This window comes from Danio rerio, chromosome 4, assembly GCF_049306965.1.
Source record: "Danio rerio strain Tuebingen ecotype United States chromosome 4, GRCz12tu, whole genome shotgun sequence".
NCBI classification, from domain to species: Eukaryota; Metazoa; Chordata; class Actinopteri; order Cypriniformes; family Danionidae; genus Danio; species Danio rerio.
In genome coordinates this window covers 7,990,173-8,005,000 of record NC_133179.1, presented here as the reverse complement: position 1 = coordinate 8,005,000, position 14,828 = coordinate 7,990,173, and the positions used below count along the sequence as shown (strand labels likewise).

The 14,828-nt window shown below is 33.2% G+C and overlaps 1 protein-coding gene and 1 long non-coding RNA gene across 22 annotated transcripts in view; one reads left to right on the top strand and one right to left on the bottom strand.

Moving 5' to 3' along the window:
* The window catches only part of tnnt2e (troponin T2e, cardiac), a 36,167-nt gene extending 23,439 nt beyond the window's left edge, over positions 1-12,728 (bottom strand). For 3 of the 21 annotated variants that reach the window (XR_012401588.1, XM_068219640.2, XM_068219641.2), the window contains exons 1-7: positions 3,724-3,814; positions 3,552-3,572; positions 3,119-3,136; positions 2,999-3,022; positions 2,444-2,470; positions 1,877-1,898; positions 1,726-1,783 (exon numbers count right to left, since the gene is read on the bottom strand). Coding sequence is in view for 20 of the 21 variants with exons in the window: in XM_068219640.2 (XP_068075741.1) it covers positions 1,726-1,783; positions 1,877-1,898; positions 2,444-2,470; positions 2,999-3,022; positions 3,119-3,136; positions 3,552-3,572; positions 3,724-3,799 (246 nt within the window). In the remaining variant the exon portion in view is untranslated. Of the gene's footprint in view, positions 1-1,725; positions 1,784-1,876; positions 1,899-2,443; positions 2,471-2,998; positions 3,023-3,118; positions 3,174-3,551; positions 3,573-3,723; positions 3,815-3,991; positions 6,151-6,449; positions 6,455-8,676; positions 8,740-12,664 lie in introns of those variants that run through there. The other 18 variants (XM_073946132.1, XM_073946137.1, XM_073946135.1 and 15 more) reach the window with 12 other exon arrangements.
* The window catches only part of LOC141381591 (uncharacterized), a 419,099-nt gene extending 404,353 nt beyond the window's left edge, over positions 1-14,746 (top strand). Inside the window, exon 3 of the long non-coding RNA XR_012401892.1 lies at positions 14,636-14,746. This is a non-coding gene — a long non-coding RNA (uncharacterized lncRNA). The remainder of the gene's footprint in view (positions 1-14,635) is intronic.
* The last annotated feature ends 82 nt before the right edge of the window (positions 14,747-14,828 follow it).

Below are 14,828 nucleotides of genomic sequence, written 5' to 3'. Positions count from 1 at the left end.
TCTATCTATCTATCTATCTATCTATCTATCTATCTAAATTGTCAGTCTTCTTTATTGAATCATGTCTGTGCAGTTATTCCTGATAATGTACATGAGTTAGTGTTAGGTTAAGGGTTTGCTTGGGGTTAGGGTCAGGGGTTGGTTTGGGCTAGGTTGGGTCAGGGTTTAGGGTTAGAATGAAGGTTTGAGGGTCTATGCATGTAGGTTAGTGTGTTAATACGAGTTTCACCCTCATTATGTTTCACCCTCATTAGAATATTGGATCTGATTGGTCCAGACTCAAAGGGCTGTATCTTTTGAACAGTAGGTCCAATTTGCATAAATGAGGTGTCATTTGATTTGTTATTTATCCGTCTGTCTGTCCGTCTGTTTGTCTGTCTGTCCGTCCGTCCGTCTTTCTATCTATCTATCTATCTATCTATCTATCTATCTATCTATCTATCTATCTATCTATCTATCTATCTATCTATCTATCTATCTATCTATCTATCTATCTATCTATCTATCTATCTATCTTTCTATCTATCTATCTATCTATCTATCTGTCTGTCTGTCTGTCTGTCTGTCTGTCTGTCTGTCTGTCTGTCTGTCTCTCTATCTGTCTGTCTGTCTGTCTATCTATCACCACACACATGACCTATATATATATATATATATATATATATATATATATATATATATATATATATATATATATATATATAAACAAACTTCGTTTCAAAATTTAAGTTTGGATGAAATCAAAGAAATCAGTAGTTTACAGAATAAAACAAAAACATGCTTTGCTAAAATAATAATAACAATATAATTAATAATACATTTTTTTTTCATGGAATTTGCATTCTTGCAAATAGCATTTTACATAGCAACCCACACACCATATACAATCCTATCTAGCCACAACAAAACAATCCCCAAATAAAACAATCAACATCTCAAAATAAAAATAAATAAATAAATAATAATAAATAATTGTAAATAAACTAAACACAAATACAGAAAAAAATAATAATAACAAACTATATAAACCTTCGGTCGATCCACATCTAAGGTTTTAAATCATTAAAGAATGCAATCAATTATTTCCTCTTTAAAAAAAAAAAACTGATCTCCCCTTGCTCTGATATAGTATTTAATTTTCTCAAGTTTTAAAAATACCAAATCTTTGAGCCACAATGAAATAGAGGGGGGTTGTGGGGAAGTCCAAGACAACAGTATCCTGCGATTAAAAAGCAAACACCTAACTTGACCTCCAGATTATCAGAAACAATTTTAAAGAAAGTAATCCAATAGTTTTGCAACTTGGGACAAAATACAAACATATGACTGAGGTTACATGGTGACAGTTTACATTTATCATGTATATCTAAAACATTTGGATATTTTTAGAATGTTTGGCTTTTGAGTATAATTTATTTTTGATGTGCTTTTCTTAAACTTAAAGCACCACAACAAAAATATAAATTTTAAATCCAAAGAAACACAGTTTTCATGTAGTCTTTTAGTCTGTTTTTCCTAAAAGCTCAATGTAGATTTTAGTAAATGAATGATAAATCAAAAATTTAATGTTGATTTTTTTTATATGTTCTTCTGACATGGTCAAATTTGTGTGTTGACATGATCAAATTTCATCATTTCTTTTGACCTCAATCACCTTCCATAACTAAAACACAAATAGCGGTGTGTTTTAACACCAAACATCAAAACTCACATCACATTACTCACATCAAAATCCACTTTATCTCCCTCAGGAATCTTTGGAGCCGAGATATTGGGCATGAATCTAAAATAATCATCGAGGACAGATTTCATAATGAAAACATGCAAACAATAATGCAATTAATTTGAAAAGCAATAATATAAATGCAGGACATACTTTGGCTTTGGTTTTGTCTCATCTGAGGATAAAAAAAATACATAAAAGCTGATAATAATTAGACAATGAGAATGATTTAAGCCATATTAAAGGGTTAGTTCACCCAAAAATACGTAATTATGCGATTAATTACTGTCGAATAAAGAATTATTTGAGTTTTATCTGCACATATATAAGTATTCTCATAGCTTGATACTATTTCGATTGAACCACTGAAGGCATAAGATCTGTTTTGAGGATGTTTTTCACGTATTTGAAGTTGGACTGCACAAAATATGCATGTGTGAATCTGCTGTAGTCAAATTGAACAGTGATTTTAAACCACTTGAACACAAAACATGATAAAGTTTGCCACTTAAACAAAGATTAATTGTGTTTATCTATGTATACAATCAGGACTATGCTGTCTATGGAGGATGAGGGAGCTCTCCGATTTGACCTAAAATGTCTACTGATGACGAATGAAGGTCTCAGAGGTTTGGAACGGCATTCAGAGTGAGTAATCAATAACACAATTTTCACTTTTTGGGTGAACTTAACACTTTAATGCGAGTTAAGGCGAGTTACCTGTGACTTCCTCCGCAACCGGGGCTTCTGTTTGACGAGCAGATAACAATTCTCATTAACACTAATCACTCAGACACATTTCTAAGCTGTTAGGATGAAGCTGATCATTCAGGAATAATACGAAATAAAGGTTTTAATTTCAAAAGAAATGTCCAGCTAAATGACCCAATGTTCTGACAGTCTCAATCATCACACATGCCATAGACATTCGCTGATATTTGATATATCATGACATACGAACCTCACAGATAAACACAGATTCTGTCCTCCAGCGTTCACAATCATTGCAATCACATTTGATTAGGATCATTGCATTTGATTTAATTCACTTGTGCTTGTCACAAAATCAAAATGATTAGCTTTTGTACAACTTAATCGTTAAGATTTAAAGTTTATAATTGATGTAAACATAATTTGGCTTCTCTATTATTTAATAACAGACGATAAAGAAGAACACAAGCCTTCCACATACAGCAAAATAAGCCAAAATGGACAAAAGATCATCGTGATAACTCATAATAATCTATGAATGAATGTTAAGCTGAGGAGCTTTACCTTGTGGTTCTGGTTCTGGCTCCTCTGTTCAGATATGAGATAAAGAATGAAGGTTTATTGACACTTGTGTAAGGTGTAAATACTGTAACCATAATATTCAGAAAAACATGAATTATTTACCTTCGACTTCCGGAGGCTCTAGTATAAGAACAGCACATTAGTTTGTTTGTCAAAACTGCAGCTTGAGAAATTGTTATAGTAGCATAACATGCTTAAATCTAGCATTCAGGACTGACAGAAATGCAATGTAACAAATGCAGCTTTAACAAATTAAAGTAAATTGAACATAAAAATTAAGTTTCCCCCCTCAAAAACCTCTGGAATTGTGTTAATTCAGCTCTTTTTTTTAAGGATATCATTTTGAGTGTATTTTTTGATAAAACAAAACAAGAAAAACATGGAATTTCTAGAAATTCAATTGAAATTCAATTGCCTGAATGCAGGTTAAAATGTTAAGCACTTAAATATTAGGTATTTTATCTCATGCATATGTTTAAAGATAGCTAATACAAAGATTACTAAATATTTCAGTAATTATATTAAGAAATATTACCTTCCACTTCAGGGGCTGGCTCTAATATAGAAATATAACATGAAATATTAGGTGTATTATGCTTTCTGTGTATTAAAGTAATCAGTTTTGAAAATTTCTTATTTAAAAACCACATCTTTCACTGTCAATGACTGAAAATCAGCACAAAGTAAAAGTCAGATTAATGCTTTACCTTCCTCTGTTGGAGGCGGCACTATTGAAGAGAAATTATGAATATGAATACAGTTAATAATTGTAATTGAATACATTTTTAATACCACAATAATGCATTAGCTTTTGTTTTACGTTATTGGAAAAGGACAAACTTTTTACAGCTAAAATGCGTTAGTCTATATGACTATGATAATGAATGGACAATAATATAATGGGTACACAAACAAACTAACATGAAATAGATAAATGAATGAATGGATTGTTGGAAAGCATATTTAAAAATGTACCTTCCACTTTAGGAGGAGCAGTAAGGAAGGAAGGAAGAAATAAATAATTACACCAATGACATAAACATCAATGAATTATTTATAGGCATGTTTTAATTATTATAGATTAATTATAGGGTATGTTTACATGAACGTGTTTACCTGTTTTCAAATTTGTCCCTGTAAAATAATTCTTCCCGCCTTAAATAGTTTAGTTTGCTTACTTTTCTAATAGTCTCAATCAGTCAATCTGAGTAAATATATCCTCCTGAGACCCAAATAATTTTTTTTCTTTATTTCATTTGTGATTTCCTGCATCCTTTGGGTTAAAAACATTCTACAATTTAGAGTTTTTACATTTTAGTTTTATTTTTAATTTTACAGCATGTCCACTGTAGTGGACCGCAGGACTATTTTAGTTCGAAACAACCGGCAAACTCAGACAACAAAACTGTACAGTATATGGCTGTAAAGGGATATTAATCCAGTATTTATATGAAAAAAACTAAACAAAAGCCATTTTTTTTCCTTTTGTATTGAATTTCCTGAAACAGTTTAGACTGAAAGAGAGCCGAACTCAAAAAATAAAAGAACATACCTCTCTGCTACCCATAAAATGTGCTTGTTTTGTATGTCGGCCATTTTGGATGCAGTGTTAGAAGTGGTTCCTGGCATGCCAGCCAATCAAATGACATATCACTAGAAAGCCCAGGATGTCCTCTGAACACAACAACAGGACTTGATAGAGTAGCTTAAAAAATTCTAAGAAAATTCATGAAAACACAATGTCCAATACAGAGGACACAAGTCAATGGGCGGGTTGGGTCTCAGGAGGATATTACGTTAAACTTAGTATAGCTACAAAACAACTTAGGTGAAACCTGACTAACTTATGAAATTAGGTTAAAGTAGCATCTAAACATTTGTTGTCAGGACTTTTTGCCATTAAATTTCTTCACAGTGCATGCAGATGACAACATTGTCTCGCAGATTAAAGACGATGACTAAAATTGCGCACAAAATCAGAAGTGAGATACTTCAAATAGAGAATATAACGCTATAGATGTTCAAAATCCTACACTTTGTAACCTGATTGGCATTTCCAGGCCTCCAAACTCACTATTGCCATTTAAACGATCACCCAAAGCACATAAGAATTTTAGTTTTTATACTTGAAAACAGTGTCATGCAAACATACCCTCAGAAAAAAAATCTTCATGCATTATTAAATAATTTAATCCAGTGTTTCTCAACCGCGTTCCTGGAGGACCACCAGCTCTGCCCATCTTTGCACAACACACCTGATTCAGATCATCAGCTCATTAGCAGAGACTGAAAGACCTGCATTAGGTGTAACAGACAAAGAAGACATACAGAACATGCAGTGTTGGTGGTCCTCTATGAACGTGGTTGAGCAACACTGATCTAATCTAATAGTTCTTAGCTCATCTAATAACATTCAATGCTAACTGAATCTTAATTGTGAGTTAATGCTAAAGTGCACAGCATGCATGCATTAAAAAGCAGCACAACCCACACTGAACAGAGTTTTACCTTCCTCTTCGGTTTCCTCCACTACAGTGAACATAACAAGCATTAGTAGCAAATACATTCAGAAGCATAAGAGGAATATTTTGCATGATCAAGATGCTCAATCAAGTCTACAGATCATCAGTTGTCAGAACATTGAGATCCACCCAACAGCTTGTAATGTAGTCATTTGTAATGGACCGAATGATGTGTTAAAGGAACTGAATATGATTTCTACGTGATCGTTTGAATCACATTTTGAGATTTATGGACAGTTATTGGGAACGGAGAAAAAGAAACGGACATGGAGAGGACAAACATAGATGAAACAATGTCACATGCAGTTGAAATCAGAATTTTTAGCCCTCCTGTATATGTTTTCCCCAATTTCCTCAACACGTTTTTAGACATAATAGTTTTAATAACTCATTTCTAATATCCGATTTCTTTTATTTCTGCCATGATGGCAATACATAATATTTGACTAGATATTTTAGTCATTATATATTTAGATATTTTAATAAATATGTTGCTTAAGAGGAATATTAATATTGACCATAAAATGGTTTTAAAAAATTAAAATCTGCTTTCCTTCTAGCCAGAATAAATCAAATAAGACTTTCTTTAGAAGAAAAAATATTGTAGGAAGTTCTATGAAAAAAATCCCTGCTTTGTTGAACATCGTTTGGGAAATATTGGAAAGAAATTTTACAGAATTTTTACAAAATTCTGACTTCAACTGTATATTCATTATTTAAGTAACTCGATCGGACTGGACATGGACAACAGCAATTTTAATAGGAAATGAGCTTGGTTTTAGAATAGCAGACGTCATGCACAACTTCATCTGAATCATCTTACATTTCCATGAAGGGTAAATAATGGTTAGTGTATGAATATGGCTAATGGTAAGGTGTAACCAATAGGTAATGATTTCAGGCTGGCTTACCTTCCCTATTACACACAAACAGAGGGGAATAAACATAATGGAAAATAACGTTAGTTGCACCGATTCTTCAATGCTATAAATAAAACAGATTATTGAAGTACTTTACTTATTATATAGGAGAGGAATTTACAGTTTTTATTCACAAGAAAATGTTTCATTAGATATATCAAGCATAGGTTATAGTGAATTGATATTATTTGTTTTATTTTTAATAAAGATCTGAGAAAATTTCTTCCAATTTACTAATAAAAATATTAAAATTAAAGTATTTTTAAATAGACAAGGACAATTGTTTTGTCTGAAAGTGAATATTTAAGAATATAAACGTGGCATATTTTATTCTAGTTAAAAGAGACAATATTTTATCCGTAGCCATCAAATCTAATAATCACAAATAAAAGCATTGTCATATAAAACCTTTTTATTTTCTAGAAAATTACTAAAGTTTTGTCTAAAAGTGAATATTTAAGTATGAAAACATGGCATATTTTTTATTCTGAGCAAAACAATCAGTCAACAACGTATCTATATCCATCAAATCTAATAATTACTAATAAAAATATTATCATTTAAAGCATTTTTTTCTAGAAAATGACTATCGCTTTGTCTGAAAGTGAATTTTTAAGGATAAAAATGGAGGCATTTTTTTATTCTTTGCAAAAAACACAGGTCAACATCTTATTTATATCCATTACATCTAATAATTACAAAAAATATATATGGTCATTAAAAGCATTTATTATTTAGAAAATGACTAAAGTTTTGTCTGAAAGTGAATATTTAAGTATAATATGTGGCATATTTCTATTCTAGACAAAAAGGTCAACATTTTATCTGGAGCCATCAAATCTAATAATCACAAATAAAAGCATTTTAATTTTTATTTTCTAGAAAATGACTAAAGTTTTGTCTGAAAGTGAATATTTAAGTATGAAAATGTGGCATTTTTTCTAGGCAAATAAGTCAACATTTTATATATTGATCAAATCTAATAGTTATGTATAAAACAACATCATGATATTACATAATATTAGTTCATTACATTTTTTAATTGTTTTAGTTCACACTTCAGTAATTAATTCAATATTACTTGCTATTCCTTTACTTTTCCCGTGTTTTCTTTTTAGTTATACTTTTTATGAAGTATATGTTCATGAAGAATGGTGCATCTCACAATGCAATGCCAATTTGACAGCTGCAATTTCTAAAATATTTATTATTATTCTAACATACTATTACTATTATATTAAATACACTAATCTAATGCCACATTCAGACTATCCAATATCAGACAGTTTTTTTGTTATTTCTAAAAAGCTCACAATATCTAACTGTAAAAGGATTTTTCAGAAGATTACTGTAATATACCTAAAGCAGGGGTGTCCACACTTGGTCCTTGAGAGTTTCGCTCAAACCCTAATCAAACACACCTGAACCAGCGAATCAAGCTCTTACTGGATATACAATGCATGTTGAAGCAAGTTGGAGCTAAACTCACCAAGACACCGGCCCTCTGGGACAGAGTTTGGACACCTCTGACTTAAAGGAACACTCCTCCTTTTTTGATTTTTAAATGAAATGCTAATGGTCTAATCTGATTCAATTCATTTTGCTAAGCTAAGCAAAAAGTGATCCTACCAGATAAAGAAAAAAAAAAAAAACTGAATGGATTCAAAAACTATTCGCAACATCTGTTTAACCGTAGGAGACTTGTAAAATGAGCTTTTTCAAAAAAAAAAAAAAAAAAAAAGGTGGAGTGTTCCTTCAAGACAGTGGTCCTCCACCCCCCAACAAGTTGGAGCTAATCTCACCATAACACCGGCCCTCTGGGACGAGGTTGGACACCTCTGACTTAAAGGAACACTCCACCTTTTTTGATTTTTTTAAATGAAATGCTAATGGTCTAATCTGATTCAATTCATTTTGCTAAGCTAAGCTAAAACTGATTCTACCAGATAAAAAAAAAAAACTGAATAGATTCAAAACTTGTTCAAGTCATAGAGAGATCCATGAATTGATCCTTGTGTGTCTAATAAGAGAGACATACAAAATGTGCAGAGGGGGGGGGCCCCGAGCACTGGAATTGAGAACCACTGTTTTAAGAAATTACAAATTCAGCCTTAACAACACTTGTTTCTTTGTAGCTAAAAGTGAATTATATTAGCAATTTGTTGAGTGAAGATGTCTATTTTGCAGAATTTTATTCAGATTATAAACGAATCAAAACAATCATACGTACTGCACTTCCTCCTCCACAACGTCTTCTGTGTCAGCCATGACTAGTTGACTCCTGATAAAAACAAAGCAGTTTAGTTATAACGGGACTTTATACATGCATCTGAACAATTCAGTCATTATCCACTTATTTCAGCATGTACAGTTAAAGCCAAAATTATCCTGTTTATTTTTTCAAATATTTCCCAAATGAGGTTAAATGGAGCAAGAAATGTTTCAGAGTACTTCTAGAATATTTTTTTTCTTCTGTAGAAAGTCTTATTTGTTTTATTTCGGCTAGAATAAAAGCAGTTTTTATCTTTTTAAACCATTTTAAGGTCAATATTAGTAGCCCCCTTAAGCAATATGTTATGCGATTGTCTACAGAACAAACCATCATCAAACAATGGCTTGCCTAATTACCCTAACCAGCCTAATTAACCCAGTTAAGCCTTTAAATGTCACTTTAAGCTGTATAGAAGTGTCTTGAAAAATATCTAGTAAAATATTATGTACTGTCATCATGGCGAAGATAAAAGAAACCAGTTATTAAACCAGTATGTTATAAAATTGTGGAAAAAATATGCAATAATTCTGACTTCAACTGTACTATCGGTCAACAAATCATCTTTTAACTTCTTCAACAAGTGACTCTGATCCCAGACACAAACACTCATCACTGTTGGACCGTAACACAGATTCATATTCACTACAGTGTTTAAGGAGCTGTCCTGTAAATAAATCAGCTCGCTATAAACATGATGAATGAGCGGAGGTGTCTAACTTTAGCCTGTAATAAACGTTGGATTTGAACAGGTGCTCCACACTTTTCCAGACAGTGAACTTGGCTGGGCTCCTGCAGGCCTGCCGTTCATTCCTCATTCTCGGAGTAAATAAACAGCGCCAGTGGCCTTGTCATCTATTTTTGAAGCACATTGTTCGTGCGGGACATTGTTCCACTGCACACACTGACTATAGAGACTTGTCTAGTTTAATGCAGCTCGCCAGGATTATGAACAGTCGTGTCAGAATGTATGAGGGCTGGAGCATGGAAAATGTGTTTTCGAGAATCAAAACAAAGTGTGATACAGCTTTATTTATTTAGCTTTTTACTGGGAAATGTGTGCCGTTTAGTTGTATTTTAATAAGTGTTTGACCATTATTTATAGAAGACATTTACTGAAATGTCAATCAGTGTAAAAGCAGCTTTTTAAAAAGCAATATCAAGATTGAATTGCAGAAATTACATCCATATGTCAATACAAAATACAAAAAAAAAGCTAAATAAATTAAATAAAAAACCAGAAACACCAACATATATTTCAAAAGTTCATTAAAAATCCCCTAATTTCACTAGGTTACTGTAAATATTCACTGTAAATCACATTAGTATCACTCTACAGGATTCAAGTGTAAAACTTCACAGTAATATGTTGTGTCCAGAATTTTATTGTGAAATTAAGGTAGCATGATTATAACAAAGCACTTTAAAAATGGCTGTATCTTTTGCATGTTAGTCAAAGGAATTCAAACTTTTTTTTTATTCAACGTAGAAATGAATACACATGAACTTTTATACTCACTGTAAAACTCAACAGTCAGCTTTATCAAATGAAATCAGTGGTTAACTCAAAATCGACTGAAAGTTATTTCTACTCATTTGAAAAGAGTTTTGAACTCAGTGTTGAAGGTAATGAGTTCATTAAATACCTCATTACTTCAACTTAAGTGGATTAAGTTCACAGAACTCATATAGATTTTTTTTTTAACTCAAATGGTTTGTAGCAATCAGTTTCCTCATAGGTTTGAGTTGCCTTAACTTATTGAGTTTTACAGTACTCAGTTTGATTGAGTTCTCTTCATTTATTCGGGGTTTACTGTGCTCAAATTGCTTCCTTTACTGAAATAGATTAAGTTCACAGTACTCATTAGGATTAGCTTTTGGACTTAAATTGTTTGTTGTTGCAATCGGTTTCTTCAAATGGTTTGAGTTACCTTAACTTTTTGGGTTTTACAGTGTATTATAGACACTTTTTTTTATTTATAAATATTTACAGAATGTTATTGCAGCCCCAAAATAATTTGGTTACCAACATCTTCACAAATTAGATCTGAAACCGCATGAATGTTATAGTAATTTTTCATTTGTGGGTGCACTGCACCAATATTTCAATTTTTAATAATCTGGAAATACAAAATAATAATAATAATAAAATAAAAAACGTAACATTGTGCTTAGCCAAAACAAAATAAACAGAAACAAAAGTAATTTATTTATAAAACCAAAGGTCCTTTTATTTTAAATTACTTTTGGTAATTTACTGTGAATTTACAATACAGTATTTTGCTGTGAAAGTTAGCCAGTATTTTACTGTGAATTTAAGGTCAAAAGTTTTACAGTGTTGCATCTATAAAATAATGTCTAATTTATTGATAACCTAAATTATGTTACAAAATAAGTTTATATTAATATTAGTAAAAGTTTAAGAATGTTAAAAAAATGTTAAGGATCACAGTTCAGCCTCCAAAACACAAAATGGATTACAACTTTAAAGCTTTATACTTTGCCAATATTTTTTTAAAACACAATGTTTTACCAAGGGGATAGCAAGAAGTTTAACATTTTTACAAGTGTACCTTTTATACTTTATCCAATTCAATTACAAAAATGTACATATAGTCTACATAATCCTAATGAGTCTTCATTATTGTTGAATAAAGTGGTAAAACATATTATTCATATTGCTTAATATTAATAGCAGTTTTGGCATGGTGTCCAGGAAAAAAAACCCTGAGTACGCAGAGAACTGAGCCCAAGGCTCCCGCCAGGTCCATGAGCATGTAAGGGGGTCCAAGATTAGATAGTTCTCGAGAGCTCCCCCTGGTAAAGTAGGAAAAGGGCTGGTTGGGGGATTCTTTAAAAACAAAGATAACGGAGTAAGGCGAGACTTATTACGGCTATTAATTGTGAATTTGGAATAAATCTGACAGGTTTATTGATTGCAGAAATCAGTGATATCACATGCTCCTCTCGAAACTAGTTTGTGAAACTTTATTTTGTTCCAAATAGTTTCATAATGAATCTTGTATATGACATTGCAGCAAAATTCCTCGACTTATCTAGCACGTGTTTTATGCAACGGATTCCCTTCCAGCCGCAACCCAGTACTGGAAAACATCAGCACATACTCATTCACACACATACACTACGGCCAATTTAGTTTATCCAATTCACCTATAGCGCATGTCTTTGGACTGTGGAGCACCCAGGGGAAATTCCACACAGAAATGCCAACTGAACCAGCCGGGGCTACAACCAGCTTAACATTTCCAAGTTAAAATAGGGTTAGTTACTTTATTTAAGTAAAGTGTTGCTTTTAGGGCAGTTGGTTTGCTTGCTTCAAGTAACTGATCACCCTTTACAGTGTTTTGTAAGCTGAAAAAACGTAAATTAGTTCTTCTGCAGCAACTTGCTTTTATTTCAATTACAGTGTTAAACTCCTAAGTACTACCACACATGCAAAATCAGCAGAAGGTTGTCCATTTGAAATGATGGGTTTCATTTGGACTCAATAGCTGCTGTGGTTTGTCAAACTAACAGCTCTTGACAGAGATCATGCTGGATGAAGGTTTATTTCACATCCAGTGCTTGTGATAATGAAAGCTTCTTCAAAAAAATCCACCAAGTCTTTGCAGCAGATTAACCGTCTCACTTTGGAATTACGCACATTTTACATTTAATAAGTAAGGGCTGGTCGTGCTCCATCCGAAAGGCTGAAATATCAGTGGCAGGAATGTTGCCATTGATAGTCTGCATTAAGCTGCATTAGCAGAAAAACCCAAAGCATGCAAACCAGCAGTCCCTCTGGCGAACAGGACCAGCATTGCATTGATGACGGCATTGACTACGCCATGCAGAGGAATGAAATATAGCCATCCTCAGGCCTCAGGTCACAGTTTCATGCAGAGGAAATTTAATAGGAAAAACTAAAACCGCTTACCTGAGATCTGCTCAAGGAGAAAGAGAGGGATCTTATCTTGATGGTTGGTGCAGCAGACAGTTTCAAACTAACCCAAAGCTCACCTAATACAGACCTGCCAGATCAGGTGACCACACTGGTGTGCTTTGATTGGCTGTTATAGCTTAGCCTATTGTTAGAGGGAGTGGAGCATGACAGTGTAGTTTATATATGACATATTTAAAGTCAGAATTATAAGCCCTCTTGAATTATTATTAGCTGCCCTGTATATTTGACCCCAATTTATGTTTAATGGAGAGAAGATTTTCCTAAACACACATAATAGTTTTAATAACTGATTTCTTTTATCTTTGCCATGATGACAGTACATTATATTTGACTAGACTTTTTTCTATATACTAGTATTAAAGTGACATTTAAAGGTGTAACTGGGTTAATTAGGTGGGTTTGGTTGATTAGGCAGGTCGTATCATAGTAGTTTGTTTTGTAGACAATAAAAAAACACATATAGCTCAAGAGGGTTAAAAGTATTGACCTTAAAATGCTTTAAAAAATTAAAAACTGCTTTTATTCTAGCCGAAATAAAGCAAATAAGACTTTCTCCTGGAGAAAAAAAAATATTATAGGAAATACTGTAAAAAATTCCTTGCTCTGTTATAAATAATTTGGGAAATATTTTAAAATAAATGCACATGAGGGCAAATAATTATGACTTCAACTGTATATATTATATTGAATGTTTTTTTCCAGACACTAGATCCAATAGCAACTGAAGTACAATACAAGCCAATCAAAATACATTGAAAAGAACATTTATGCTGATACTTCCGCAATGTTGACTGATAATGCACATTAATAAGTTGTGGATTCGTCAACGACATTAAAATGCTATTTAGAGAATTCTCTAGACAAGTTAATATATTCATCAAATTTCTCAACAAAGCAGCAAATGGTTAAACTCTTACCTTACAGAATAAATCACCAGCACTGCAACATCTAAGTGTCATTGTATGCAACCTGCAGAAGACTCTTTTAAAAAAAAAAAAATACCACAAAGGGACAACTGCAATATATTCAGGAGGTTTACTGTAACTCGCTCTCAACACATCACATTTTCTCAACAGCATATTTGCTTGAGCATTTAACTTGCGTCAACGTACACTCACCGGATACTTTAATAGGTGCACCTGTCCAACTGCTCGTTAGCACACATTTCTAATCAGCCAATCACATGGCAGCAACTCAATGCATTTGGGCATGCAGAAATGGTCAAGATGATCTGCTGCAGTTCAAACCGAGCATCAGAATGGGGAAGAAAGCTGATTTAAGTGACTTTGAACGTGGCATGGTTGTTGGTGCCAGACAGGCTGGTCTGAGTATTTCAGTAACTGCTGATCTACAGGGATTTTAGCAGACAACGATCTCTAGGTTTTACAGGGAATAGTCTGAAAAAAAGAAAATATCCAGTAAGAGTGGCAGTTCTGTGGGCGCAAATGCCTTGTTGATGGGGCGAATGCCTTTTCAGGCTGGTTCCAGTGGATAGAAAGGCAACAGTAACTCAAATAACCACTCGTTACATTTGAGGTATGCAGAAGAGCATCTCTAAAGGCAAACCACGTCGAACCTTGAGGCAGATGGGCTACAGCGGCAGAAGACCACACCGGGTGCCACTCCTGTCAGCTAAGAACAGGAAACTGAGGCTACAATTCACACAGGATCACCAAAATTGGCCAATAGAAGATTGGAAAAACGCTGCCTGGTCTGATGAGTCTTCATTTATGCTGCTACATTGTATCAGTCCATACCTTTATGACCACGTTGTGCCCATCTTCTGATGGCTATATCCAGCAGGATAACGCTCCATGTCATAAAGTGCAAATCATCTCAGACTGGTTTCTTGAACATAACAATGAGTTCACTGTATTCAAATGGCCTCCACAGTCACCAGATCTTAGTCCAAAAGAGTACCTTTGGGATGTGGTGAAATGGGAGATTCACATAACTGACAAATCTGCAGCAACTGTGTGATGATATCATGTCAATATGGACCAAAATCTCTAAGAAATATTTCTAGTACCTTGTTGAATCTATGCCACGAAGGATAAAGGCAGTTCTGAAGGCAAAAGAAGGTCAAACTGGGTACTAGTAAGGTGTACTTATTAATGTGCCGGTATATACAATCAAC